Here is a 26,151-nt window from a genome sequence, read left to right as displayed (position 1 = left end):
TGAGGAGCGAGGCAGGGGAACCCGATGCGAAGTCTTCTCTGAAATCTAGATCTCCATATACGAGGCTGAGTGACCCAGACCTGTCCGTAGACCAAATAGGTAGATAATAATGCAATTGGTACTTGGCCTAGACACCCCTCTCACAGCTCCTCTTCCAATCAGCCCTATTATCGCCATCAGGCTACTTCAATGTATCGTCGAAACTCCCTGTGATGGTCAGCTTCATCCCATAGCTTCAGAAAGAGGTCTTACCAATCAGTGACTGCTTCCCTCCACACACGCAGCTCATGTTCTCTCGTAGCAGCAAAGAAATCCACAAAATCGTCCCCAAGGATCTCTCTGGCCAAACTATCAGGTGCCTTGAATCTGTGTGTTGCCTCAAGGAGCGAGTCAGGAAGCAACTCAGTCTTTGTGTCTTTGCGTTGGATCTTCGCGGGCGGGATGGGTATGTCCAGCTTCTTCATAACACCTCGCCAGCCCGCAGCCACGATCGCCGTCAGAGCGTAATGGGGATGCAGATCGGCTCCTGGGATGCGCACTTCAAATCTTGTCGCCGCTGGTTTGCATACCGGAGGCGCAATTAGGCGCACACTGGCAAGGCGGTCTTCGAGGCCCCAGCTGACATCTACGGGGGCCCAGAAGTTCTCCACCAAGCGCTTGTAAGAGTTGATCGACGGTGCTAAAAGAGGCATGATATCTGGCAGAGCTACGAGAATCCCGGCCAGGAAATATCTACCAACGTCAGATAGCTGTGCGATGTCTGGCCATGCGGCTGTTTGATCGGGGGGACCCGACCGAGCGAAGATGTTCTTTCCGTCCAGATTGGTTAGAGATACATGGATATGCCCTGAGTTGCCAGGCAGGCCGTGGGTTGGCTTGGCGAGAAAGCAAGGCGTCACTCCGTGTTCCACTCCGAGCGATTTGGTGATCAGTCTGTTGATATTAGTAGCAAGTTTGATAGCCTCAACATAAGTTCGACTCACTTGAAAATGGAAACTTTGTCTGCCATCTCGTCGATTGGGCTGACCGTTAGAGCCTTGAAGTGCGCATGACCGTTAGAAAGTCGTTCAAAAGTTGAACGTATCATTCAAACAACATAGGGCGACTTACAGCCTCGTAGACGCCGGGGCCGCTTTCCGTATGCCAGCCTTCCAACCCGCAGTTTGCCTTCTTGCTAAAGTCAAATATCTCATGGAAGTACTTCTTCGAGGCTATCGGACGTGATGTGCTGTAGCCAAACATGCCGCCAGTAAGAGGACGCAAGGCCGAAGGTGTATTTTTCTCCAAGAACGTAGACAGGTTTTGTCTGCCCTGTGGCAATCCATATCCGTCTTCTGAGGGTGTCTGAAATTTCATGAACTCGAGCTCCACTTCTCAACGTCAGCTCTATGGCTCTCACTCCACTGAAGAACAGCTCAAGGTCAATGAATCCGGGAAAGGGTTGCGTACCTCCAGCAAGGGCTCTACACCCTGCCTCTGCTAACTTATCACATAGCTGATGAATCATGCTACGCGGGCAAGCGAAGACCGGATTGTTGCCTACAGCAAAGCTCAACAGAAAGAAAGGGATGTCGTCTTCTGTAGGGAGTCTCCGGAAGGATGAAAGGTCGGGGAAAGCAACAAAATCGGCAAATCCATCTTCGCTTGTTGCGATCTTCGTCTCTGTCGTGAATAAAACATCGTGGATATCCCAGGCAAAGATGGCAGAACTCATGCCGAATCCGCCGGTAATACAGGACAAGAACTTCTCCTTGTCCATGATCTTGCCTCGAAGGATACCGTCGGCATCAACTCCTGCGACCCTGACCTTTTCATCATTTGCTAAAATAGCCTCAATGTTGTCCACGGTTGCAATAGTGCTGGCATGTGTGGCGCTTCGGAGGGTGCATAATGTGGCTTGTGAGCGTTGGTCCATTGCTGTTGACGGGAAGAATATGGCGTGCAGGGGATGATGTCAAGGTGCAGTTGGAGATCAAGGGGGTGTTCTTGACTCTTTTTAGTTGTCAAGGAGTAGAAAGGGGCTGGTACAAAGTCTTCCTTCTGATCGAGCTTACATGGATGTCGCCTGTTCTATGGATCCAGACTCGCCGCCCAGCAACATTGGCTTGCGGATTGGAAGTTGTTGAAGTGACCGTTTCACCCGGCCGGCTATGATCCGACCCCGAAGCCCCGATGTCCGTTATGTGCGGGGGACCTGATGCGGGGCGATCGGGCGGCGCGGTCCGAGACCGCGATAGCGCGGTTTCCCATGGTGCCATCGCGCTCATCACTCCATCATTGTTGAGCAGCACCATGTTTGGAGAGCGGTGAGATTGTGGTGACCCGTGAATACTGTCGGCCTTAGCAATGAACCCCCGTGATCGAGTCGGAGACGGCAAACCTTGGCCCGATCGGGGCTCATGATACCGACAACATTCCCTTATCGCGGCAACGATCTGAAGATGTCCCTACAGCTCGGGAACCACCATTTCAGCCGATTTCACTCGCCATCAATGATATGGCGAGGCTATGCATGCCGATAAGCTTTATATCAGGACTTACAGGCCACAATGCATCAATTCCCAAAGTTACGGTGATGCTTACCATAAACTTCCGATAACCATTTTCTCTCCTGGGCATCACCAATTGGTCTCCCTCGGATCCGAGCCATCCTTCTTCCATAATGTCTACCACTGCCATTCAAACGATCTCTCCGTCAACCAACAAGGTCCTTCTCAACACTCCCAGTACGAGTCTTGAAGATGCGAAGGCCATCGCCAAATCCTCTCAGGATGCCTTCCAAAAGTTCAAGCTGTTGTCTCTGTCGGAGAGAAAGGAGATGGTGATGCGAGGCCTACAGCTCATCCAAGAACGCAAGCATGATCTTGGGCGCGAACTCAGTGAGCAAATGGGTCGCCCTATTGCGTACAGCCATAAGGAAATTGAGACGATGCAGAAGCGTGCCGACTACCTTCTTGACATCGCCGAAGAAGCCTTGCGCGATGTACCTGGTCGTCCCGAGGCAGGGTTCAGGAGATGGATCAAGAAGGTCCCAGTTGGCCCGACTCTCGTGGTATTCGCATGGAACGTATGTCAATATTCTATGAACGGCCACGAATTCCTGTGTAACTGACCAAAGCCCCTTTCCAGTTCCCGTACCTCATCATCGTGAACGCGCTGGTTCCAGCACTCTTAGCTGGAAATACGGTCATCTTGAAGCCGTCGCCGCAAACACCTTTAGTCGGCACGCGAATCGCCGAGATATTTGCCGAAGCTGGTCTGCCTACGAACGTCCTCCAGGTAGTCCAGTCCGGAGATCCTGCCGTTCTCAACGAACTTGTGAAGATCCCCGAGATACAAGCGGTGAGCTTCACCGGCTCGACTGCGGGAGGGCTGGCTTTGCGTGAAGCCGCGGCCCATCGCACGATCCCTCTGAACCTTGAGCTTGGAGGGAATGACCCAGCATACGTGCGGCCTGACGCGGACTTGAAATATGTAGCAGCTCAGCTTGTGGATGGCGCTGTCTTCAATTCAGGCCAGAGTTGCTGCGCTGTGGAGCGGATTTACGTGCATAAAGACATCCATGATGCTTTTGTCCAAGAGCTGCAAGATGAGTTGAAGATGTAAGTCTGGTAGATAATCTGACTGGTGCATCCCCGCTGACAAAACCCAGGTATAAACTCGGCGATCCGCTGGATGCATCAACTAACGTTGGGCCGGTCATTTCACGAGCTGCCCAGAAGTTGATTGAACAACAAGTCGAAGATGCACTCAACAAGGGCGCCCGTGATGCCACGCCGTTCAATGCCACATTTCAGAACCCTTCCGCTGACGGCAACTATGTAATCCCGCGGATTCTCACAGGCGTCACACATGACATGATAATCGCGAAGGAGGAGACTTTTGGCCCAATCATCCCTGTGATATGTGTCCAGAACGACGATGAGGCAATTCAACTCATGAACGACACGGACTATGGCCTGACTGCCAGCGTTTGGACCACAGATATCCCTCGTGGAGAGGAGATGATTGAGAGTCTCGAGGCTGGCACCGTGTTTGTCAATCGTTGTGATTACCCCAATCCAGTAGGTTCCAAATGCGTGAGATCGTAAACAAGCTGCTAACGTGTGTTGTAGGATCTTGCTTGGACTGGCTGGAAGAAGTCGGGGCTGGGATGCACTTTGGGGCCAAAGGGATTTGATTTCTTCGTCAAGTTGAAAAGTTATCATGTCAAGCAGCAACAGGCTTAGGAGCTAGATGTGATATGGAGTTCTTGCATAGGTTATTCAGCTTTAGATCTCTGTACCACTCAAATGACGAAATTTTGTCCCGGCACAAAGCCAAATCCTCAAGCTTTAATCAGCATCGTTGACGTCAACCCAGAGATGTGCACGAACGTGGGCCCTTGATCATAAGAGATTCTCCCAATGAAAGATTATACGGCGATTCGCGGATAGCATGATGTTTGCATCAAGGCCAACGTGAATCAGCTACGCAAGGCACAATCAGCCTGTCCAACATTATGACCCTGATATCACTAAACAAATGAGGTCTTGAGTGTTCGGCATTAATGTGCTGCGCGGTCTCCTGTGAAGGAACGGAAGTTCGGGACGACCGCGGTCCGGAACCCCCACGTTGGCATCGGAGCCGTCTGATAAGCATACATATTCCAACACCCCAGTAGTCGGAGCTTTGATCGGGAAGCCGCCGATGGCGGTCGAAGAACCCCGCGCAAGGGGCATGGGCTCGGGATTCCGCATATCCACCAGAACGCAGCTTCGTCGCGGCCGGCGACATTCAGATGCGATCAATCTGAAGGACACAAGCTATATAAAGGCCTGGTGAGGATGCGTTTTATCAGTGAGAGCTCATTAGACATCAACCCGTCGGAAGTAGCCTGAACCTCCGTTCCCTTTTCAGCCTTCAGCTGTTTTGACTCCAACCTGCCCAGTCGTATAAGAACCACAGCATCATGTCAGGCAGACTCGAAGGGAAGAATATTATAGTCACGGGTGCCGCTGGGTATGTCACTTTTCTCCCATCATTTGCCTTCTCCTGGTAAACCCTACTGACATGTACATGGCAGTGGTATTGGCCTCGAAGCCTCGATTCTCATGTATAAGGAGGGTGCTTCGGTTCTGATGACCGACATCAACCATTCAATCTTGGATAAAGCCCTGGCCCGCGTGAAGGAGCTTGTACCCAAAGCCAGAGGACTTCTTGAATCACTTGTTGTTGACGTGTCGAGGGAGTCCGAGGTAGAGAAAGCCGTCGCTCAGTTGGACAGCTGGGGCGGCCTGGACGTCATCTTCAACAACGCAGGCATCATGCATCCGAAAGATGGTGACGCCGAAGAGTGCCCTGCCGACATCTGGGACAAGACGTTTGACGTCAATGTTAAGGGCGTCTGGTATGGAAGCAAATACGCCGTCAGATCTCTGCGCAAGCATGGCAAGAAGAAGGGCAGCATCATCAACACTGCCAGCATGGTTTCAATTGTCGGATCCGCAACTCCTCAGGTGGCATATACTGCCAGTAAGGGTGCTGTTATGGCTTTCACAAGAGAGATGGCGATTGTGCACGCTAGAGAGGGTGAGTACCGCGGACCCTGCACCATGTGATGCTTTCGCCAGCTAATGGTATGCCCATCCACAGGCTTCCGCTTTAATACCATTTGCCCAGCACCTCTGAAGTAAGCATTATTACACGAATACCTCAGCTGTTTGATTGCTATTCTAACACGACACAGTACTCCGATGCTTCAAGACTTTCTGGGTGACGACAAAGAGAAGCGATTCAGACGAGAGGTTCACTTCCCAACGGGCCGATTTGGAGAGGCTATCGAGCAAGCACAAGCTGCTATTTTCCTCGCCAGCGACGAGAGTAGCTTTGTCAACGCTCATGACCTGGTTGTGGATGGTGGACTCACGAAGGCCTACGTGACACCCGATGGACCTCCCACCGACCCCCCTCGGAACTTGGGAAAGCAATAAGAGAGTTCGCCGTGGTCAGGTCCGTCATTTGTGCGATGGACACGTTGATGATAACACCAGCGAGAAAATCCAGAAAGCTTCAGCTCCGATACTAGCTCCTGGGGCTGAAGAGTCTGGATGTTACGGACGTACGTGATGTAGTATCGAACAATAGGCTAATTCCAGGTGCGCCTGTTGTTCAACATAAGCGTTGAGATTAGGTTGAAGCTTTCCACGTGGATGAAATGAGGCTATAAGCGTTGATCGGTCGAGCCGACTTTATGCTGTCTTAAACTCAGCCCCGATCAACGCTAATTGACGTGGCACGCGCCGTTCGAAATTCCCGCCGTTGGGTCTTTCCGACGAGCCTGGCCTGGCCCTCAATTAGCCTAGCCGTGTGACATAGCGTGCCGGAAATCACTCGAGGGCCAGAATCTCGATCTGCTTGTTGTCCTGGGGTGAACCCCTCTGCGGCATTAAGTCAACGTACCCACTTCCGAAACACCCCCCCATGCGAAACACCCAAAAATAATGGTATCGCAACAACACCACCAATTTCAATTAACTATCAACGAGGCATAGTTGCAACCACTATGCAGCTTTCTGCCTCACTAGGGTAATCAGAGGCGCTGGATTCATCTGTATTAATTTCAACCTCGCTAGCCTCAATCTGGGCTTGCTGTATATCGCCGATAGTCGCAAACTTAGTATTAGGGTCGACTTTGACAGCCTTTCTCTTCCTTGCTGCACTGTTGTTAACTTGGGCCTGGAGAAGCTGGATTTCATGCTGGGCAGTAGCCAGCTGTATAGACTGCTCTTGGAATCCTTTTTTGACCTTTCTGAATAACTGGCGTTGTGTAGTAATACTTTGCTCTAACTGACTAAACAGCTGCAGTTGACTATCTAGATCCTTCACCCTCTTAGGTGTAGACCACGCAACAGCAGATCCAGCAGATGCTAATCCACTTATATCCTGGGCATCCTGGATGCTTTGAGCAGTCTTATTGAGTGGTGTTGATGGTGTTGATGGTGTTGCTGTTGTTGTTGAGGCCTTAGGCAACAGCAGGGAGCTCATGAGAGGCTTGGCTATAGCAACAGGCCATAATCCAGTCCACTTCCAGCCACTTTTGATGTTATCTACCGTCAGCCCAGCCAGGCGTGCTTTCTGATAGCAGGAAATAAAGTTCCTTTTGCCTATAATAGTGGAGTCGTTCCATTGGGTGAGATATCCAAGCTGCTTTCTATAGGCTGACTTAACAGGGCTGAAGACCGACTGATCAAGTGGCTGGAGGACATGTGAGGTGTGCGGCGGCAGAAACAACAGATAGATGTTGTTGATATAGCACTGCCACATGAATTCTGTTGTTGTATGGCTCCCATGCCCATCCAGAATAAGCAGTCTAGCCTCATCAGACTTGCTGGGGGTAGTCTGAGGGATGAAGACTCTCTTCAGCCACTCAACAGCAGTCTCATCAGTAGTCCAGCCATTCTTTGTTGCTGTGAATTCCCATCCATCATATGGGGTAAGATCTAGAGGGAACCACTGCTGCTGGACCGTCTTGCCCTTATATATAACAAGGGGATAGATAGCAATGCCCTCAGCTGAGATACACTCGATGATAGAAACCCAGGCTCGCGATCCGGGCTGCTTTTTCCGCACTGACTTTGTTGATACTCTTCCCAGCACCAGCCCATTATCCCCCTGGCCCTCAAGGATCCCAGTCTCATCCATATTATATCTGTTGGCTGGTTTAATGGTTGCAATCTGGGGGATGGCGAGATATTTGAACCAGTCCCTGATAATCTCAGTAGAAGCCCCATTAACGCGCCTAGAATCGATGGATCGACTTCTCTGGACCTTGATGGATGGGTTCCTCCTGATAAAGGCATTAACCCATCTCTTCCCTAGAGGTTGGGTATCTCCCATCGCAATGAGGATGCGATGGGCAAAGTCCCTCAGTTGCTGATGGGTTGGGGCAAGCCCAAGATCAGCCTGGACTTGCACCCAGCTGGCCAGCTTGGCCTCCTGACTAGCAGAGAGCCTCTGGAAGTCTTCGAAAGCAGCTGCTCTTGGTTGGCGGCCCTGGAGGCGATGGTGAAGAGTGGCGAGTGGGATGCCATATTCACGAGCTGCCTCCCTCTGACTCTTGCCATTGCTGACAGCGTCAATCGCCTGGCTGATCTCAAACTCGGTATACTGAGGCATATCGTAAAAAGGAATTTCTGTGCAAAAATTGAGGTTATTTGGATGAGGGTTTAAAATATTGTTGTTGGTGAAAGTGGGAGGTTAGTGGTGGCGGTGAGGCATTTTTGGGTGTTTCGCATGGGGGGGTGTTTCGGAAGTGGGTACGTTGACTTATGGTGTCTCGAGAACACCGTGCTAAATTTCCCGTACACCGAGACTCGAGACTCGAAACCCGACGGGTAGTTGCATATATCACAGGCACTACTGACGCGTCAAGTGCGTACCCACGCCGAGGATGGTCGGGTTGAACTAGACAGTGATCCAATTACTAATGCTGTGACCAAGGGCCAAATGTTGCCCGTGGATAGCACCCCTCCAAGGCCAATAGCAGCAATTCGTAGAGTGTGACACTCCAGTGCATCTTCTTGGCTGAATTCCCCTCTCTGATTCGGTTGATTTGCGAGTCAATATGGCTCGAAATGGGCTAGAAGAGTAAGCTGTGCCCCAGTGCTACGTCAAGCCAATGATTCGAGGCTGGATGTTTACGTTCCTCGCTGTGGCTCGAAAATATCAAGTGATGAGACATCCAATCAACGGCCCTGGTCAAGCGACTTTGCACCAATCCCCATGCAGCTGAAGGCGGGCATCCACTGGCATGCGTCTTACACACCACCTCAGGACGATTACATACTCACTGGTTCACGCACACTGGATGAAAAATAGGGACTTGTGAACGTGATGTCCGGGCGGAGTAAAAAACCTGAAGGCGGCAGTGTGGCATCTGTGATGAAGCGTCAGTCCTCACGTCTTTTGAGCGATCAGAGGACGGAATCTTGCCGTCCGGTCTGCGCGCAGGTGATAGTGTCTTGGAAAGGCCCACTTCAACACAGCCGGGCATATCCATGATGCATGCATGGGGAGTTCTAGGCTGGCCAGGCTGCAGCTTTTGCGTTTCTGTACGCTCATAGGGCGAACTGGTACGAGTCCTAAAAAGGAAGCCCAATTCACCAGCGGAGTTGGACCCTCTCCGTTGGAGCATGGAAAGTTTCTGCGTCGCATGTTCTGGAAGCGGATGAAATGGCCATGTCTTACTATTGAATGTCAGCTGTCCTACGTCCTTGTGAAACGAAATGTCGCCCGAAAGGTTCGCCGGACTGGGTGCGATGTTGGCATTCAAGATAGAATGATGACTGGGCGAAGATAGTCTCTCGGTTCGTGATCCGGGGAATTCCCCCTTGCGCCTAGCTCGAGGGACGAAGTGTGGTGTGTATGCCTTGCTTCCATCCCACCCCCTTGATGCAGGTCTTGATCTGCAGAGCCCATCTGCCATCACCCGCACGGCGCAGTCGGCTACACCCACAATCCTTCGATTCAGCCCGTCATCTTATAGCTCGAGACATGATGCTGATACTCCACTGTCGTGACATCGGTCCCTCTATCCTGGGACCTGGGTTACAGCAGCTCTATGGAAAACTCGACGTGCTAATCTGGGATGCACACGACCATCTACCCCAGCCGCGGCCAAAGTTTACTTCAGTGCATGATCACAACGATCCATTTTACTGAGATGCATGCACCGCGCCTAACACTGTTTAGTACGTACGAGAGGGGGCTACACAACCTGACAGGGAAGTGAGGATGCATCTTGAATTACTGTATGGAAACTTCAACACCGGTCTATCTCATCCAGCCAACCATAGCATGATACGTTTTGAATAAGGCGTGACCGAGTCACTTGTTACAGACACAATCGGCCCCCGATGGCCCGGTTCGTCCTACGATGCAACCCCTCAGGCAGTGAATTTGGTTCTTTTGAGCAGTGAAGGGGGTGAAGACATTTTACGAGCTACCTAGGTATCTGCCGCCGAAGGCGTTCGGACGATTAGCGGAAGGATTCCCCTCTGGCATGCAGCTAAAGTCGTGTTGCCACTTCAAATCGTCCTTCATATAATCTAGGGGATCTTGGGCACCCAATTGCACGGGTTCTCCCTTGACTCCCTACTCTACTCAGTACCCGTTCTTGCCTCTTCGGTGCGATTTCTCACCTCGCATTCTCACCTCACACAGACACTACTTAACGCATCTCATCCAGTATGGAAAGCATCGCAGACGCTTACCCTGAGTACAGCCAGACTTCACGGCTAGATGAAGTGCGGGCGACAGAATATGGCTACCTCGACGAGCAGGGCCACCTCTATCTTGACTTCACCGGCGCTGGGCTGGCTGCGAAGTCCCAAGTTCGAGCACACGAGAAACGCTTAGGGCAAACACTGTTCGGCAATCCCCACTCAACGAACCCTACAAGCCAGTCTGCCACGCGACTGATCGAAGATGCCAGAGCTCGGGTGCTGGACTACCTCAACGCCTCGCCCAAAGAATACACCGCCATCTTCACTCCGAATGCAACCGGCGCCGCACGTCTCGTTGCAGAATCATATCCATTCAAGAGAGGGACAAGGCTGGTGTTGACGTCGGATAACCACAACTCCGTCAACGGCCTCCGAGAATATGCCGGCCGAAACCACGCGCGAACGGTCTACGTGCCGGTCCGAGCCCCGGAGCTGCGGGTCGACCCGTCGGACCTAATGTCAGCACTCAGCCGTCGCAAGGGAGGCTTTTTCTCGTGTGGATCGGCACGCACGCGGCGCAGTGGCTTGTTTGCCTATCCAGCCCAGAGCAACTTCAGTGGCGTTCGACACCCGCTCTCCTGGGTTCAGGTCGCACAGGAACAGGGATATGACGTACTACTGGATGCCGCGGCGTATTTGCCGACGTCCCGACTCAATCTATCAGATACTGGCGTCAAGCCAGAGTTTGTGATTGTCAGCTGGTACAAGCTGTTTGGGTACCCCACCGGCGTTGGCTGTCTCATCGTCCGACGCGATGCATTGGCTCGGCTGGCCAACTCGCGGCCTTGGTTTTCCGGCGGCACGATTACTGCTGCGACTGTTGGTGTTCCTTGGCACACCATCGCCCCTGACGAAGCGGGCTTTGAGGATGGCACCCTAAACTTCTTATCGATACCTGACGTTCAGGTTGGCTTGGATTGGTTGGATGATGTTGGGATGTTCCTCATCGACACAAGGGTCAGGTGCCTGACTGGATGGTGCCTTGATCGGCTGCACAGGATGGAGCACAGCGACGGCTCGCCAATGGCTAGGATATATGGGCCAACAAACATGGAATCCAGAGGAGGCACCGTCTGCTTTAATTTCCTCGACATCTCTGGAAAAGTGGTTGATGAGAGACTCGTGGCAAAGGAGTCTGCAGCAAAGAAGATTTCACTCAGAACGGGATGCTTCTGCAATCCAGGGGCGGGTGAGACGGCGTTTGGTCTGGAAAAGGCAGCTTTGGTGTCTCTCAGCAAAGTTTACAGCAAGTCGTTGGACACATACATCCGGATGATCGCCCCTGTTGGTGCTGTCAGGATCTCGTTTGGCTTCATGTCAACCGCTGCGGACGTGGACCGTTTCATCAACTTTGCCCAAAGTACTTACCGGGATAGGCTTACCAGCACGGAAGGTCTTCCACCACACGAACATTGTTGACGGGGTAGATGGTATATACACAAAAAGACAGGATTCACCCGCTTAACCGCAAAGAGGCTTGGTCTCGCCCCAACCAACAGAACCAACGAACCAACGCACCAACAGGTGCGATGTGCTCCCCGCAGGCTGCGATCTCATGTTTGCCTGTCCCGTCCCGGCCCTTCCCGGCCCTTCCCAACATGCATAACCGCAAGGTGAATTATCTAATCCTGGCCAAAGAACAAGGGGCCATTGTCAACACGCGCCGAGACGAAAACAAATTTTGCCCTTTCCAACGGCGCAGCAACCCGTCTCGTCGAGAGCTCCGAGATATATGCAAGCCACTAATGCCGCCAGCCGCATTCTCTGCACCTTTTATCACTTATGGCCAATAATTGAGGGGATTTGAATCGTGGTCTTGCATGGCAAAGGTGGTGTTCGTCACCCAGAAACGGTGAGATTGGCCACTTCCTCGGTGTGACATCGATTCCAACCAATCCCATCTCACCGAGCGATAGTCTGATTGGAGAAAGGGTTTTCCTAATTCGGAATACCTTACGCCCGCCCCGGACGTCGTCGGGATCGGTCATACTGGAGCCTCATCACTCGACCTGAAGGCGTCTGCGGGAGGCGCAACGGCTTACATTGGGTGGTAGCATTGCTCATGCGGATAAACCACTCTTTTCCATGGTTTTGGGACGCGGTTTGGGATTTCCATTTAAACTGCCCATATCCCCCTGGTCATTTGACATGTCGACTCTGCAGCTTACCTTTCATTCAACCAAGCTTTCGTCCATCTCGACAAATTCCCGCTGCAATGAGCTCCTCAAAGCATTCGTGGCAGTATGCTGTCATAATCTTGACCGGCGCTGCTGCAGTGCTACCATCTCTGCACATGACCCCCTGGCAGTTGGTTGCACAAGGCCTCCTCGCCTGCCTAGCAGTGTCGTATTGCGCGATGGCATCATACAACCTGTTCATCTACCCTTACTACGTATCACCACTAAGGCATCTTCCCGGTCCGACGGTATTGATATTCAATCTTTTCCATACTCTTCTGATCTGATTGTTCTGCAGGATCACCACTTCCTATTGGGCCACACCGTCAAGCAGTTCCTGTCGGGTGATCCAAGGGAACCCTATGTTACATGGTTGAAGAGGTGGCCTAAGGAGCCCTTAATCCGCTTCATGGGCTTTGGCAACTCCGAGTCGCTACTTGTCACGTCACTCGATGCGTTTAAAGAGATCTACCTTCCGAAATCATACACCTACATCAAGCCAGAGTTTAGCAAAAGGCTCATGGCCCCTGTCCTGGGCTATGGACTGATCTTCCAAGAAGGAGACGAAGCAAGAACCCAGAGGAAATTGATCAGCGGTATGCTTTATCATGGTGTTGATTTCTCCACAAAGCACGCTAATGGGATTACCAGCGCTATTCGGTCTGACCAGCATCAAGCGCACCATTTCAACCTTTCAAAAGAAGGCCAAGCGCATATGTCAGTTGTTTGATCAGAAGATTGAAAACGAAAACGGGCTTGTTAATGGTGAGCAACTTCTCAATCTGTGAACCCGGTGGCATTTTCGCATCAATGTCAAACCTCAAGGCTCGAAAAAAGCCTCCTTTGCTGATTGACTCTTGTTGTCCATTAGTCTCCTCTGCATGGTCCAGTGTAGCACTAGACGTTATCAGCGAATTTACTTTGGGGATAGATTTTCAGACCACTTTGACACCATCGGTTTTCCACGAGTCTTACAACCAGTGCTTTGATTCTTCCACGTTCGGTTGCATCCTGATCGCCATTTACGCAATATTTCCTGCCATCCGCACGTTTCCGCTGGAAGAAAATCGCAAATACAAAGCCGCGAACGCCTTGGTCCGCTCTGAGATTCGGAAGCTGATACAAATGAGAGAGGCCGAGCTTGCCGAAAAACCACTCGACTCAGAGGACACACCCAATGTCCTTACACATATGCTCTTGGAGTCGAAGGCTATGGGCCATCCCTTGTCAGAAGATCAGATCCTGCAGAACATTCTCAATTTCTTCGCCGCCGGCCATGAAACGTCTGCTACAACAATGGTCTGGTGCACTCACATGTTGACGCGTCATCCAGATATCCAGGAGAAGGTCCGACAGGAAGTTACTGAGCTCATCACTCGAAAGCCGAACCCAGATTACTACGACTTAGAGAGCCTTCACTACACCGACAATGTTCTAAAGGAGACTCTTCGACTCTGCTCCCCTGGGATTGTCGCAGCTAGAGAGCCAGTTCATGACGTGGAAATCTGCGGGACTATCGTGCCAAAGGGCACCCCACTCGTGTTGATGCCAACAATCGTTAATCGCAACCCCATGATTTGGGGCGAGGACGCCGACGAGTTCAGGCCTGAGAGATGGGACAACCTCACGGGGGAGGCTTCGGATCCTCATGCCATGACTAGCTTTCTGATGGGTCCACGATCCTGCATTGGGAGAGCGTTCGCAATGTTGGAGATGAAAATGATTCTGGTCGAGGTGATGTCCAAGTTCGAACTCGAACCGGCTGTTGAAGAGAAGGATATTATTCTGGTGAACCCCAGCCCCGCTTTACGTGTCAAGGGAGGTCTAAAGGTGAATGTTTCTCGGTTGTGAAGGAAAATAGGCTCGATATAATATTTCTAGAAGATCTCGATGATGCGATGATTTGTTGGCGCGATGGATAGAGGGTCTGTGGGTTTCTTTGGGGATGTGTGAACCATCCATGAACATCTCCTACTTCTTACATATAGCAACGATAGCTTTCATAGTGACACCAACACAACTCTGGCCGTTTCTGTTCACTGAAACAGTAACGTCTTTCAGTATTGACGGTACCATATCCATTGCTTTTCTCTTATCTTCATCGCTCCAGTCCTTGAACACAGCGGGGCCAAACATCTGAACGATTGACGACGAGACCTCCTCTAAACTCTCCGCGCCCCAGTGAACAACCATTTCCTGAAGGTCAACCTCTTCAAACCCACCAGATCTCAAAACCTCTTCCGTATGAGAGGGTTTGAACCATTCGGGCTTGATAGGCACGCTGAATGGCTCCTCTTTTGGACGTATCTCACGTTGGAGCTTCCACAGGACGGGAAGGTATCCGAGCTCCTCCCAATTGGTGACAACAGCAATACCGCCAGGTTTCAGCGTGCGCCAAATCTCAGATGCGCCCTTCTTCGCGTCATCGAAGAACAAGAATCCGAGGTTGGTGACTGAGTGGGTGAAGGTCTCATCGGGGAACTTCAAACTTTCGCCAGGCATGACACCTGTTCGTACATGGTCGTTGTCCGGAAACCTGGCTTCCACGAGCTCAACCATCTTGGATGCTCCGTCGACCGCGTGGATTACAGGCCCTTTCCCATTGTTGAACTTCTGCATGATAACATCGGTAACAATACCAGTGCCGCATGCGTTGTCAAGAACCACGGAGTCGTTGTTGATATTGAGTAACGGGACGAGCCTCTCAGCGAGCTCTCTCGTGCAGCCACCAGTGCTCTTCTCATAGAACTCGGCTACCGCATTGAAGTGGTCCAAGGGCGTTCTGGTGTCGTCCGCCATCGTCGGGATAATGAAAACGGCTGGACAAGTCGAGGAAGGCGTAGAAATCGTGGATGAAAATGAACCTGGGCCAAGGACCTCAAGATCATGGATGATGAAGCTAAGGGTTGCCTGTAGCTGAATAAGAACGTCGTCGTCATTATAAGTTGTCGCACGGAACATTTTCGGAGACTTCATGCACGCCGAAGAGGGGCCCGGGGGTGAACCTTGATGGCACACCACCCACGCAGACGCATGTCAGATTAGACGACGTGGTATACCTTGACAAGAAAGAGATAGATTCGTCATATTGTTTGATTTTTGTTCTGTGGAAAGATGCCTTTGTGATGGCGGTGGTTTCCTGCCGCTCTTTAGCTCTCGCGGTTCGGCGGGACTCCGCCGACGCCACGAATGCGGGTTCCGCCGCCGGCTTACAACCGTGCCCCAAGGCACCGGTGCCCACGCGGACTCTCCGTCGGGGGTCGGACATCCATTCTTGCGAGCGGATGCACGCGTGCTATCATGAGACGGTCGGGGTGAAAGTATGTTGATCTGAGAGCTCCGCGTGTTGTAGGTCTGTGGCGGTTGTTTACTTATGTTCAGCGCTTGGTCTTGGTTGCCTCGTTGATGGTACAGGATAGAAATCAACGAGAGAACGTATCCAAATATTTCCCTTCAAGTGATTTACTGTTATCTATTCGCGAACCGTGATCTAGACGATAGTGCCGCGAATTATTGTTTTAATCAAAGGATGATTGATCAAGAAGCCTTTAATCACGAGGCGGAAACCCGCCCAGCTTGGAGCAAATGGCAAGAGAGTATTAAAAGAATACAAACGGACATAAGCAACACTGTTAAAAGGTGAAGCTTTCGATTCATCTTGATTCAATATCACCTCGAGGCTTTCTTCCACCAACAACCTCGTCTATCACAGAGCCATCTCAAATCCCTTACCGTTGACAACATTCTCATCATATCCATCTTAATAATCCGCTCAGGGACAAGAAGAAAACAGCCGTTCAAGTTCCAAAATGCCTAGCGTTATTGAATTTCTACAGTCTCAGCTCTTCACCGAGGTCCCGGTACCTACGAAGAAATTTAACGGCCAAACTATCATCGTCACCGGGTCCAACACCGGCCTCGGCCTTCAAGCAGCACGTCACTTCATCCTCCTCCAAGCAGCCAAAGTCATTCTCGCAGTGCGAAGCATACCAAAGGGCAAGGAAGCTTTAACCCGCCTAGAGGAATCAACGGAGACAAAAGGAGTCGTTGAAGTCTGGGAGCTAGACCTGAGCTCTTACGCGAGTGTCCAGAATTTCGCCGAGCATGCCCGCAGTCTTGAGCGCCTGGATGTCTTGGTCAACAACGCCGGCATCATGACGTATGACTTCGTACTAGCAGAAAAGGATGACAGCCTCATCACAGTCAATGCTGTGAGCCCGCTTCTCCTCAGCATACTGCTATTGCCTAAGATGAGGGAAACGTCCTTGAGATATGACAAGGAAACTGTCATCACCTTCGTTGGATCACTCGGCCATGCCAGGGTTGACTTCATCGAGAGCAAGAGTGAACACATCTTCAAAGACTTGGCTGTGGAGAAAGTCGCTCGTATGACTGAGAGGTAAACTCTTCCTGCCACGCAGATCGGCGAATTCAGTAAAATGAAGGACTTTAGGTACAACATCTCCAAGGTCACCCAGCTTCAGCTCGCTAGAGAGCTCGCGGAAAACGTCACCAAGTCAGAGAAGTTGGGCAACATCGTCGTTTCAGTGGTAAACCCGGGATTGTCTGACACGGAAGTCACTCGGAATCTCGGCTGGCTTCAGGGGAAAATTGTCAAAGTTGTGCTTAGCTTGGTGGGAAGAGCACCAGAGGAAGCTAGCCGTACACTTGTTCTAGCTGCTGAAGGCGGACCAGAAACGCATGGACAGTACCTTGATGACGGCAAAGTAGGCAGGTACGTGATAAGTGCTCAGATCGCCCCGTCTAGAAAAAGAAAATCACCTCTCGGTTCTCAACTGACTGCCAGTACACAGACCGTCGAAGTTCATTACGAGTGATGAAGGAATCAAGGTTCAAAATCAGCTGTGGAAAGAATTACTTGAGAAGTTGGACGCTATTGCCCCCGGTATCGTATATTCAATATGAATCAGTATAGAGCGCCATTGAACGGTGGCATTGGTTGCCGTACGCAATATTGTATGATATCTGGCTTAGAATAGACGCTAACAAGCAACTGTGCCTTATGTTTATCCCAAATGCGCGACAGCGTGTGTACCAACCGGTGCATGAGAGCCTCCCACCCAAGCGTTCCAGTTGTTGATACCTTCTGTGCACTCTTCGGTTATTGGCCGGCCATGAACCTGGGCGACAACGTCTGCTCCTCTGTGAATAGTCACGACGACTTCACCCAGTCTACCGTTGAAGGGTGCGCTGCCGTGGTAGACACCAACGCCGCCGTTCGGTACTCCATCATCATCCCATGAAGCCTCTTGAGGCACACCACCGATGCTCACCGTCACCGAAGCGGGCCCGGTGAGCAGTGCCGAGAACATAACCTTGTCCTCCATGATCTCCGACGGATGATGCAACTCCTGGCCGTGACTCGGTGCGTTGCCTGTGGTACCTCCACAGTCGCCTGCGTGGCCGGGGTGTATGCGGTACCACGTCACTACCCCCTCCCGGTTGATGATGGCATGGCCGTTCTTGTACAGGTCGATGAGGAAAGGGAGCAGAAGCCGCCAGCCGTCGTGAGGCATATCTCTGACGTAGTTGAACGGCGCCTTGCCGTACTCGAAAGCGCCAAATTGCTTTTCGTGGAGGGGTCCGATGTAATGGGACTCGCCGAAGTCGTTCCACGAGATCTGCCATCATCATTAGAATAGGTACTTCCTTTCCCTGTTCCAAGGATACTCACAATCTGCACATATTCAGGTCTTATTTGAAGAATCTCGTTCCAGCGATCGTTCCACAGATCATCGCCCTTCCAAGCCCAGTTCTTGTTCCAAGTTGGGAGGTTGGTGTAGAACCACGGTGAAACGGCAACCATGTACGGTCTGTTCCCCAAGAAGTGACGGTATGAAGCATCCAAGCCGGGATCCATCTTACGAGTGTTGCCGTGCGGCCATGCTGCCCAACTGAAGAGACCATCGGTGACACCGGTGTTCACGGCGTTCTCAGCGCCGATTGACGAGAACGAGGGCATGAAGAAACATCCGGTCGCGGCCTTGATGTCATGCCAGTCGGCAGCGTTACCGGTTCCCTCAAAGGTGGAAACAACTGGTTGCCATCCGCGCTTGAAGTACGCAGGAGAGGGTCCAAACTTTGGTGGACGTCAGCACGTGGCATGGAAGCGCTTTATCGAAGTGCACTCACCCGATTCAGCAACTCAATGACTCTCTCTTTGGGCCAAGCTCCAGCTCCCTCATAGTCGAACGACAGGAGCAGCTTGAATCCAGTCTGCTCAGCCGCGAAGAAGAACTCAGGGAGCTTCACGATCGCCTCTTCGTGGATTCCAAAGTTCACCACGAAGCCATCAATATGCGCCTCTTGAGCCAGGCCGATGTCGACCTTGTATTCATCCACGGTGTAATCGCAGGTGTTACTCAACTGTTGCTGTGTCAGCAAAGGCCCCTCAAAGTTTCAATCGCAGAAAGTCTGCTCACCATGAAATGCGCAAACACGGCCCGCTCGAACCCCTGAGGCGGCCCCTGCTGGTACGGCGGCCGGCTGTCCGTCGGCACCGGAGGCGGTGGCGCCGGTCGGGGCTCGTCGTCGTCGCCGGTGATGGCCGCGATCTCCGCCTCGATCTTCTTCTTCGCCTTGTCGAAAAATGCCTTCATCGTCGCGTGTGTTCGGAGGAGGAGAAGTTGCCCGCGCCGAGCCGTGACGCGCGCTGCGTTTGACCGCTCCAATTAAATTGACACGTGGAATGGCGAAGCCTCAATCTTGGCCACCGGAGAGGGTCGTTTGTAGCCCCATCTCTACGTAACCGAGCCTTAGCACGCATCCCGTCTTATCCGGTCTCTTGGAGGCCTCGATGTCCTTCACCATCTCGGAAAATTCGCTGGGTAACAACAATAGAAAACCTCTTGGTGTTTTCCGCGGGTCTATCTAGTTCAATGTCTCGAAGCTTAGAGACATGGAAGTGTGTGTTCAGGGCGCGAGTCATTAGGGAGGGTGCGCTGAGCCTGTCGTTCGCTGGCTGGCCACATGGATTTTACGTCATTTTTTAGGCTCTGCAACACGGACGAAGAGAGGGTGCCGAACACTACAAGGGTGCTGATTCAATTGCTTTAGGCTTGCGTGTGCCCATCGGATAGGTCCCCGATTTAGTTTGAGGAAGATAAGAACATGTGGACGCGGGATTAACATCTAAAAAACTAGAAATCCGAGAGCGAAACCAAGTGAATAAGGTAAAATAGGCTAAAGGGCATTAGGGTCTAGGTGAAAGCAACCTTTGTGGGATGGGAGATAGACGTTCTCTGGACGGGAGGGCACCATCCTCAGAGATAGAGAGAGATCTAGATAGGTAGCAACCTCGACAGAAAAATAAAGGAGGACAGCAAAAAAAAGATGTCCTCGGAGAGGCTCGAACTCTCGACCTTTGGATGTCTCTGCCTTCAGACAGAGTCATATTGAAGTAATATGAGACCAACGCTCTACCGACTGAGCCACGAAGACTTCAGCCACTGTGGGGCTTGGCTGATGGCGAGGTGGAGTTGACTAAGCGGCCAGCGGACCGGAAACCTCTATGCTCATTCCCGGCATCCCACGGGAATTGGACCTGGCGTTTCCCGTGGTGTTTCGCGTTGTACACCATCACGAGCTCTAGGAGCCTCGGGACATTAAATGGTGTTGTTCTGCAATTTGCACTCGCACTCACTCACACACTGTTGGCATTGTCATGGCTCAAAGGTGAGTGCATCTATTATTATGTTCATTATCTGTGTATATTCGTAATCATATCGTCATAGGGGGGTATTTCAAGCTTGCGGGAATCTCGTAACATCGGCCGGTGCCGACGACATCACAACCACCGTCGTCGTGACAGTTCCGTCCGGTCCTTGGTCCTTCACTATCCGGAACTTCTCATCGTCCGTCACTGCCGACGGGTTCGTGTCTGGCGTCCATGTGTGTACACTTCTTGTAACATTGATCTCAAATTCTCGCTCGACCATGATCATCTCTGGGATCTGAATCTCCGTGTCCCAGTCTCTTGCCGCTTCTGGGTCGTGGCTGATACTCCATAACTTCTTGCGTGGAGTGAAGGATGTTGGCGATGTCGGGGCGTGAGAGGAAAGCGTACTTGCGTCGCTCGGATGCGGCAAGAGATGGTCGATCAGAGGCTGCATCGCTGGGATGCACACAGCAATGATGACCACGTCGGCCTCGAGACTTGTCCAGATGACCAGGTCGGCGGAGTCATCTATAGAGATCGTCAACAACATCATTCTTGGATAATCGACAACAGTAAACTCACAGGTAAAGTCCGGGCTACCTAATGACTTTAATCTCGTGCATTTAAATATTGCAGTTATCAAAGCACTGAGAAAACCATCGTTAGCAAATTGGATATTTCTTGCAGACTCATTCAAAAACCACTTACACAGCGCCCAGCACTATCGATATCAATACTCCTAATAGTTTCCTTCTCGCGAAATGAAGCTTGCGTATCGAGAAAGCCACATAAACTGCGAGATATGCATTTGTTGCCGCAGATATCGCTAAGAGGCCGCCATGTTAGCAATGTCTCCATATGAAATAAGCTTCTAACTTACCACTAGTTGATATTGAATATTCCACGGCCATATCTGGTCCTAGACAAGCTTTCGTCATGAATGACATCTCAGCTTGTGACGGTGAACATTGTGTGTATAATCCCAGGACGTTTCCAAGCAGGCCTAGTGAGCAAAATGCAACAAGAGCCCACAGAAATAAGCGCTGTCCCCTCTTAGGTTGAAGGAGTCGGTTCATGAGAGCGACTACGGCGATTTTAGGCAGTATCAGAGCAAAAATGCCGAAGGAGAAGGCCATGACGGTCCAGTGCAAAATCTCCTCCTTCTGGTGGTCGCTCAGCGATGCGACGTGCCTCCCGTGGCCAATCGCAACGGCCTTTAATGTCGTCGCTGTCGATGTCCATCCCGATATCTGTGATGCTCAGCCAAAAATGTCCGATAACACGAAGACGAGCATTCATACCACCGCAGCCAGAAGAATTCCGTCGTCAAAGTGCACTTTCTTTTGAATCCATCCCCTCACGAACAGCCGCGACAGAGCAAACATCGTCGAGATCGCCGTCGCGGGCACGACGGACGCGACGATGACGCCGCCTATGCTGTGCGTGTCGACATCCTCGGCCGAGTCGGCGTAATCACGCGGCGGTAGCGGGAGCGGAGGTATCGAGGCACTGGTCAATGCTTTGTAAAGCAGGTGCATCGTGCGTGCGGACGCAGAAGAACGATCATTGAAGATGTTGTTGTAACATGGCCCGATACGGTCGATTGCGGGTTCGGTTTGTGTTTGGCGGTTTTTCGTTACGTGCGAAGGGAGATGCAACGTCGGAGATGAGGAGACGGCGGTCGTAAGCAGAAGATGAGGGGGAAGGACGACCATTATCCTCTTGGATTACGCCACTCAATGCGGAGGGCAAAATGACAAGATGAAACCTCAAAACTTTGTTCTAGAAGGGCTCGAGTGTCGAGGTCACCGAGGTTGTGGACGCTAGAGGCTTAGCGAGAGTCAGAGAGTGAGTCTATTCCTCTCCATCTGATTTCCTGTTTGGCTCAAAGGAAACCTTGTCTGCGGTGCAGCTGATTTGCGTGCCAAGGGTATGGTTCCCTCGTCACGCTCTCGACAACCGGAGCATCTGAGCCTGTGAAGGAAAGTAAAGGTCTGGGTCGTGGACGAAAACGGCATTTCCACGTACGATTTGCTCGTTCGGGTATTCCTGTCCCAGTTATCCGGGACTGATCTTCAGCACTAAAATCGGTTCCGGACGCCACAGGGGAGATGAAAGGAGGCGAACACTGCGCTGAGACTATTTCGTAATTGTAAGTCTGTCAACACGGAGCGTGTTTCCTTCCGACCTAGTGCTAGCAATATGTCCGGTCGAGCCGGTCGAACCGGTCCTGCGACATCGCGTTAAGCCGGTAGAAGCGAGAACGTCGGTCTCCGAAACGGTCTTCAATGATTACTATGCAGGGCTAGCGAGGTTCCCGTTGAAGAACCAGAAAGTCTCGCATCGTTCGACAGGCGACATTTGCAACTAGTAATTCCAACGAGATGCGGGCGCATGGGAGGCTTGACAGCCGTCCTTCCGGTTCTAAGGATGCCTAACCTGAAGCCACGAATCCTACTTCTCGACTTCAGAAGGACGTGCGACGGGCGTTGCTACGAGTGATGGCGTTTCCTGTAAGGATATTGATTACTATGCCTTGTCACATGACACCATTCTCAAATCAGCAGCATTAATTGATGACTTGAACACTTCCTAGTTACAATGAATAGAGTTGAAGCGCACAAATCAGAATAATGCTGCGAAGTGTACAAAAAGATGAATTCCTCATACGAGCTATAGAATTTGACTCAAGAAACTAGAATGCGCTCATCTCTACGCCTTGTAGTCCAGTCGTGTCGACCTTTGTACATTCTTGCAGACCATGTCACCGTCCCGCATTCTGCATCTCGTATTTGACTCTTCATTGCTGACTCTGTCAACAAAGGGCTTGTTTTCCTTAGGTGCATTTTCTGCAACCGGACAAGCTATTAATAAGGATAGCGCCCATCGATCCGCCCAACACCGTTGGCTGGCTTAGTAGTCTCTGTCCATCGGAGAGAGATCCGCCCGACTTAACTGGTCGTCGTCATCCAGGGCTTGTGGCTTTCCTGTTCGGATTGTCTTCCACACCCGTCGTTTTTTTTTTCTTTGCATCAAAATTCTTGGTTACAAACAGTCAATGTGTCCAATCTTCGGGGCAAAAGTCCGACATAGAACATCAACGGTTCTTGAACAGCTGATGTCGGCGTACCTCGGCCCACTCCTCCGATGCCGGCCGGGATAGCACCGGTAGATTAACGGGTCCTCCGAGTGCACTAACAATGGTTACTTGCCTGATAAAATGTGTCATCTGAGCCTGCAGGAAAGTCCCGATAGTGCTACGACCACTGTAGGCAGAATCTCTCCACCGTCTCCGCACTTGATAATGGTAGCGTGCCCACGGGGAGGTGGGCGCATTGAGCACTGTTACCCCCCTTATCAGCCATATTAAACGCTGCTGACACATTCCCCCGGACTCCACGATATCGGATCAGAGGTGACTCGCAGCCGTTGATTCTCGCTGAAAGGCACGCGATATCTGACTTTCTCCACATTGGAGATCTGATCGGGAGACCTTACCTTGCTGCTGGCTGGAACTTTCACACCTGCATTTCACAATGAGCAGTCAGAGGGCCAGCACACACACGGCGAAGCGCCCGCGGCTGGGCGAGCGAACGATGTTGGCTTGTATCGGCTGCAAGCAAAAGAAACTGAAGGTTCATTAACCTAAGCTGCACCCTGTTTCCTTAGTTTCTTCTAACATTCGTAGTGCGATGGACAAAGCCCCAAGTGCCAGAACTGCGTCAGAACAGGAAGAGGTAAGACCCTCAAAGAGACCTCAATGGCACATGAGCAGGTTCGGCTGACTGTCACATAGACTGCCTAGTCGAAGATCCAGGGACCGGCTTACACCGCCCGCGCGACTACATGAAGTCCCTTGAGGCCCGTGTAGCTTATCTGGAAGGTCTCTTGCAACAGGTCCGGCCCGAAGTGGCTCTCGACCACTTCGGTCCCAACGAGGGTCACGATGCCGATCACTCGGCCCCGCCCCCTACAGGCTCGACAAGTCAACCTATGCCCATCATGCACATGCCAACGGCTTTCCCAAGCCTGCCCGAGCAATCGTCCTTCGAGGACATGGACTTCTCTCGGGCACTGCGTGCACCATCAATAGATGCTGATGATCACCATGTCGACATGCTCTCCTCGGAAGTTGCTTTGCTATGTCTCAGCGCCGCTGGCAGAGAGCCTCACTACTTCGGGCCATCCTCGGCGGTCTCCTTTTCGCGGATTGTGAGCGCTACCATGGGTCTTGCAAGTAGAGGTGGTAGTTCACAGCATAGCCATGCGGGTCGTGCGAAAGGTGCGGGCTCCGAGGTTCCTCGCGAAGTTCCGTTGCGGCTGCCGTCGCCCACCTTGAGAGCCAATCTTTCTCAGGCTTACTTCAACAACATTCACCCTCAATACCCCTTTCTTCACAAGCCAACGTTCCAAATCTGGGAAGAGAGCTGTTTGAAAGCGAGTCTTGAAGGTGATATCAGTAGCGTCAGCGGAGTTTCTTTATTTTTCGTATTGATGGTGAGCTTTTCGGCAAAACGTCGATTCCTCGTGTGCTTACATCGACACTAGGTTTATGCGATTGGTTCTCTTGTACTCGGTCAGAGTCATTACGATGCTGCCGAAGCTTACTATTCGATGGCGCTAGACCATATTGCAGCTGTTTTAGATCTCGATAGCCTCGAGTCAATACAGGCTATCCTGTCTTGTGCGGTTTACTCCATCAGGTCGCCAGTTGGCGTCAGCTTATGGTTCGTGAATCGTCAGAGTCTCCTCCACTTTGCTTGAAGCTGACTGGCTGTCACTATAGGAAGGTTTCTGGTATGGCTATCCGCCATTGCATTGAGCTTGGGTATCACCGAAGTGCAGAGAAGTATCATAAAAACACGGACGCTCTTACGAAGGAAATGTCCAAGAGATGCTTCTGGGTGGCCTATGATATCGACAGAGTTGTGGCTTTCACCCTTGGTCGGCCAGTTGGTATTCCTGATGACTCTATTGATGTTGAGGTAAGCCATAGACAAAGCACTAGTTCCCTCGTACGTCACAAGAGGTGTCTGACAAAATCCTGCTCTAGCTTCCACTTGACATGGACGACGAAAACATTACATCGGGAGGTCTAATGGCCAACCCCCGTACAAACCCGACTGGTCCGCCAACACTCATGACGGGTTTCGTTCATGCTATTAAGCTTCGACGATTGTGGACAAAGATTAGTGATAATCTGTATCCTCCGTCAATACGGCGCTGCGGAAATCACTGCGGCCAGAGGGCAACTGTCGAAAGCCTTCGCCAAGAGTTAGATGAATGGCGCGTCAATACCCCCGACCAACTTGACTACTCCGTGTCTCATCCGCTATCTGTCTTCACGTCAAGATCGTGGTTTCAGCTGGCTTATGATCACTCCATCCTGCTTCTGTATCGACACTACATGATGGCACTTCCGGGTAGCCATACCCCTGCTAACTGCAACGACTCAACCAATGTTAATGATATCGAGGCAACTGAGAGGGCGTTGGAGGAGTGTGCGGTTCGTGCACGAGAGATGTGCCTTCTCTATCGTCGGGTATACCAAAGCTCTTCCGTTCAGTTCACCTGGGGAAGCCTTCATATTCTGTTTCTCGGTGGACTCACATATCTCTACTGCCTCTGGAGGTCGAAACGCGTCCGAGACTCTATTCGGCAGGCCGATGTTGTGACGACCTGCATGGCCTGTACGACTGTTCTGATTATCATCGCCGAACGGTGGAATCTGGCGACTTCGTACCGCGATATCTTCGAGACATTGTCACAACGAACAATCACCATGGTCTGCAACGACGGGCATAAACCAGGACCCACATCACTACCAGCGATCGGCCCGGGGCCAAGCATGGACAGTCATGTTCCAATGACTGGCACCAGTCCCTCTGGCATGCAAGACTGGATCAATGACTTAGACCCCATGGCTATACCTCAAGAGTCGGAGTGGTTGGTACAACAGCTTAACTTACTACAAGGGGTAAGAGAATTTTGAAGAAGAGATTTGGATCAGTCATCTGGCGATCGCCGCACC

General features: G+C 51.6%; 11 protein-coding genes across 11 annotated transcripts; 6 read left to right on the top strand and 5 right to left on the bottom strand.

Annotated features, from left to right (window-relative positions):
* Nucleotides 1–176: 176 nt before the first annotated feature.
* On the bottom strand, nt 177–1,915 carry glnA2-0 (Type-1 glutamine synthetase 2; the record flags this gene model as incomplete). Its single annotated transcript, XM_032025492.1, has 5 exons — nt 177–207; nt 253–933; nt 984–1,036; nt 1,111–1,370; nt 1,450–1,915. 5 exons carry the CDS (start codon nt 1,913–1,915, stop codon nt 177–179), a joined length of 1,491 nt encoding a protein of 496 aa, XP_031877934.1.
* A 747-nt stretch (nt 1,916–2,662) lies between these two features.
* Nucleotides 2,663–4,229, top strand: CGGC5_v009851 (Succinate-semialdehyde dehydrogenase; the record flags this gene model as incomplete). The annotated part of the gene is made up of 4 exons (XM_032025491.1): nt 2,663–3,067; nt 3,130–3,602; nt 3,653–4,064; nt 4,116–4,229. 4 exons carry the CDS (start codon nt 2,663–2,665, stop codon nt 4,227–4,229), a joined length of 1,404 nt encoding a protein of 467 aa, XP_031877910.1.
* A 722-nt stretch (nt 4,230–4,951) lies between these two features.
* On the top strand, nt 4,952–5,972 carry yxbG (putative oxidoreductase YxbG; the record flags this gene model as incomplete). The annotated part of the gene is made up of 4 exons (XM_032025490.1): nt 4,952–5,001; nt 5,066–5,571; nt 5,635–5,671; nt 5,729–5,972. The coding sequence occupies 4 exons, from the start codon at nt 4,952–4,954 to the stop codon at nt 5,970–5,972; spliced, it is 837 nt and encodes a 278-aa protein (XP_031877891.1).
* Nucleotides 5,973–7,702: 1,730 nt separating this feature from the next.
* CGGC5_v009849 (uncharacterized protein) lies at nt 7,703–8,157 on the bottom strand (the record flags this gene model as incomplete). Its single annotated transcript, XM_066152226.1, has 2 exons — nt 7,703–7,747; nt 7,810–8,157. The coding sequence occupies 2 exons, from the start codon at nt 8,155–8,157 to the stop codon at nt 7,703–7,705; spliced, it is 393 nt and encodes a 130-aa protein (XP_066008528.1).
* A 2,072-nt stretch (nt 8,158–10,229) lies between these two features.
* FLACCA (Molybdenum cofactor sulfurase) lies at nt 10,230–11,684 on the top strand (the record flags this gene model as incomplete). The annotated part of the gene is made up of 1 exon (XM_032025489.1): nt 10,230–11,684. One exon carries the CDS (start codon nt 10,230–10,232, stop codon nt 11,682–11,684), a length of 1,455 nt encoding a protein of 484 aa, XP_031877890.1.
* A 796-nt stretch (nt 11,685–12,480) lies between these two features.
* On the top strand, nt 12,481–14,293 carry CGGC5_v009847 (Cytochrome P450 monooxygenase FUM15; the record flags this gene model as incomplete). Its single annotated transcript, XM_032025488.1, has 4 exons — nt 12,481–12,690; nt 12,741–13,038; nt 13,094–13,207; nt 13,374–14,293. 4 exons carry the CDS (start codon nt 12,481–12,483, stop codon nt 14,291–14,293), a joined length of 1,542 nt encoding a protein of 513 aa, XP_031877914.1.
* Nucleotides 14,294–14,413: 120 nt separating this feature from the next.
* On the bottom strand, nt 14,414–15,403 carry roqN-1 (Glandicoline B O-methyltransferase roqN; the record flags this gene model as incomplete). Its single annotated transcript, XM_032025487.1, has 1 exon — nt 14,414–15,403. The coding sequence occupies one exon, from the start codon at nt 15,401–15,403 to the stop codon at nt 14,414–14,416; it is 990 nt and encodes a 329-aa protein (XP_031877913.1).
* An 848-nt stretch (nt 15,404–16,251) lies between these two features.
* Nucleotides 16,252–16,845, top strand: atnD-5 (Short chain dehydrogenase atnD; the record flags this gene model as incomplete). The annotated part of the gene is made up of 1 exon (XM_032025486.2): nt 16,252–16,845. One exon carries the CDS (start codon nt 16,252–16,254, stop codon nt 16,843–16,845), a length of 594 nt encoding a protein of 197 aa, XP_031877912.2.
* Nucleotides 16,846–17,469: 624 nt separating this feature from the next.
* Nucleotides 17,470–19,062, bottom strand: Mutanase-4 (Mutanase; the record flags this gene model as incomplete). The annotated part of the gene is made up of 4 exons (XM_032025485.1): nt 17,470–18,084; nt 18,138–18,542; nt 18,596–18,829; nt 18,886–19,062. 4 exons carry the CDS (start codon nt 19,060–19,062, stop codon nt 17,470–17,472), a joined length of 1,431 nt encoding a protein of 476 aa, XP_031877889.1.
* A 1,143-nt stretch (nt 19,063–20,205) lies between these two features.
* Nucleotides 20,206–21,658, bottom strand: CGGC5_v009843 (uncharacterized protein; the record flags this gene model as incomplete). The annotated part of the gene is made up of 5 exons (XM_032025484.1): nt 20,206–20,648; nt 20,703–20,767; nt 20,829–20,946; nt 21,001–21,370; nt 21,422–21,658. 5 exons carry the CDS (start codon nt 21,656–21,658, stop codon nt 20,206–20,208), a joined length of 1,233 nt encoding a protein of 410 aa, XP_031877888.1.
* Nucleotides 21,659–23,656: 1,998 nt separating this feature from the next.
* On the top strand, nt 23,657–26,112 carry uaY-11 (Positive regulator of purine utilization; the record flags this gene model as incomplete). The annotated part of the gene is made up of 6 exons (XM_032025483.1): nt 23,657–23,755; nt 23,809–23,857; nt 23,917–24,617; nt 24,669–24,847; nt 24,907–25,105; nt 25,174–26,112. The coding sequence occupies 6 exons, from the start codon at nt 23,657–23,659 to the stop codon at nt 26,110–26,112; spliced, it is 2,166 nt and encodes a 721-aa protein (XP_031877911.1).
* Nucleotides 26,113–26,151: the final 39 nt, after the last annotated feature.

This window comes from Colletotrichum fructicola, assembly GCF_000319635.2.
Source record: "Colletotrichum fructicola Nara gc5 chromosome Unknown KSG_Nara_v1_contig05, whole genome shotgun sequence".
NCBI lineage: Eukaryota > Fungi > Ascomycota > Sordariomycetes > Glomerellales > Glomerellaceae > Colletotrichum > Colletotrichum fructicola.
This window is presented reverse-complemented; position numbering and strand designations above follow the sequence as displayed.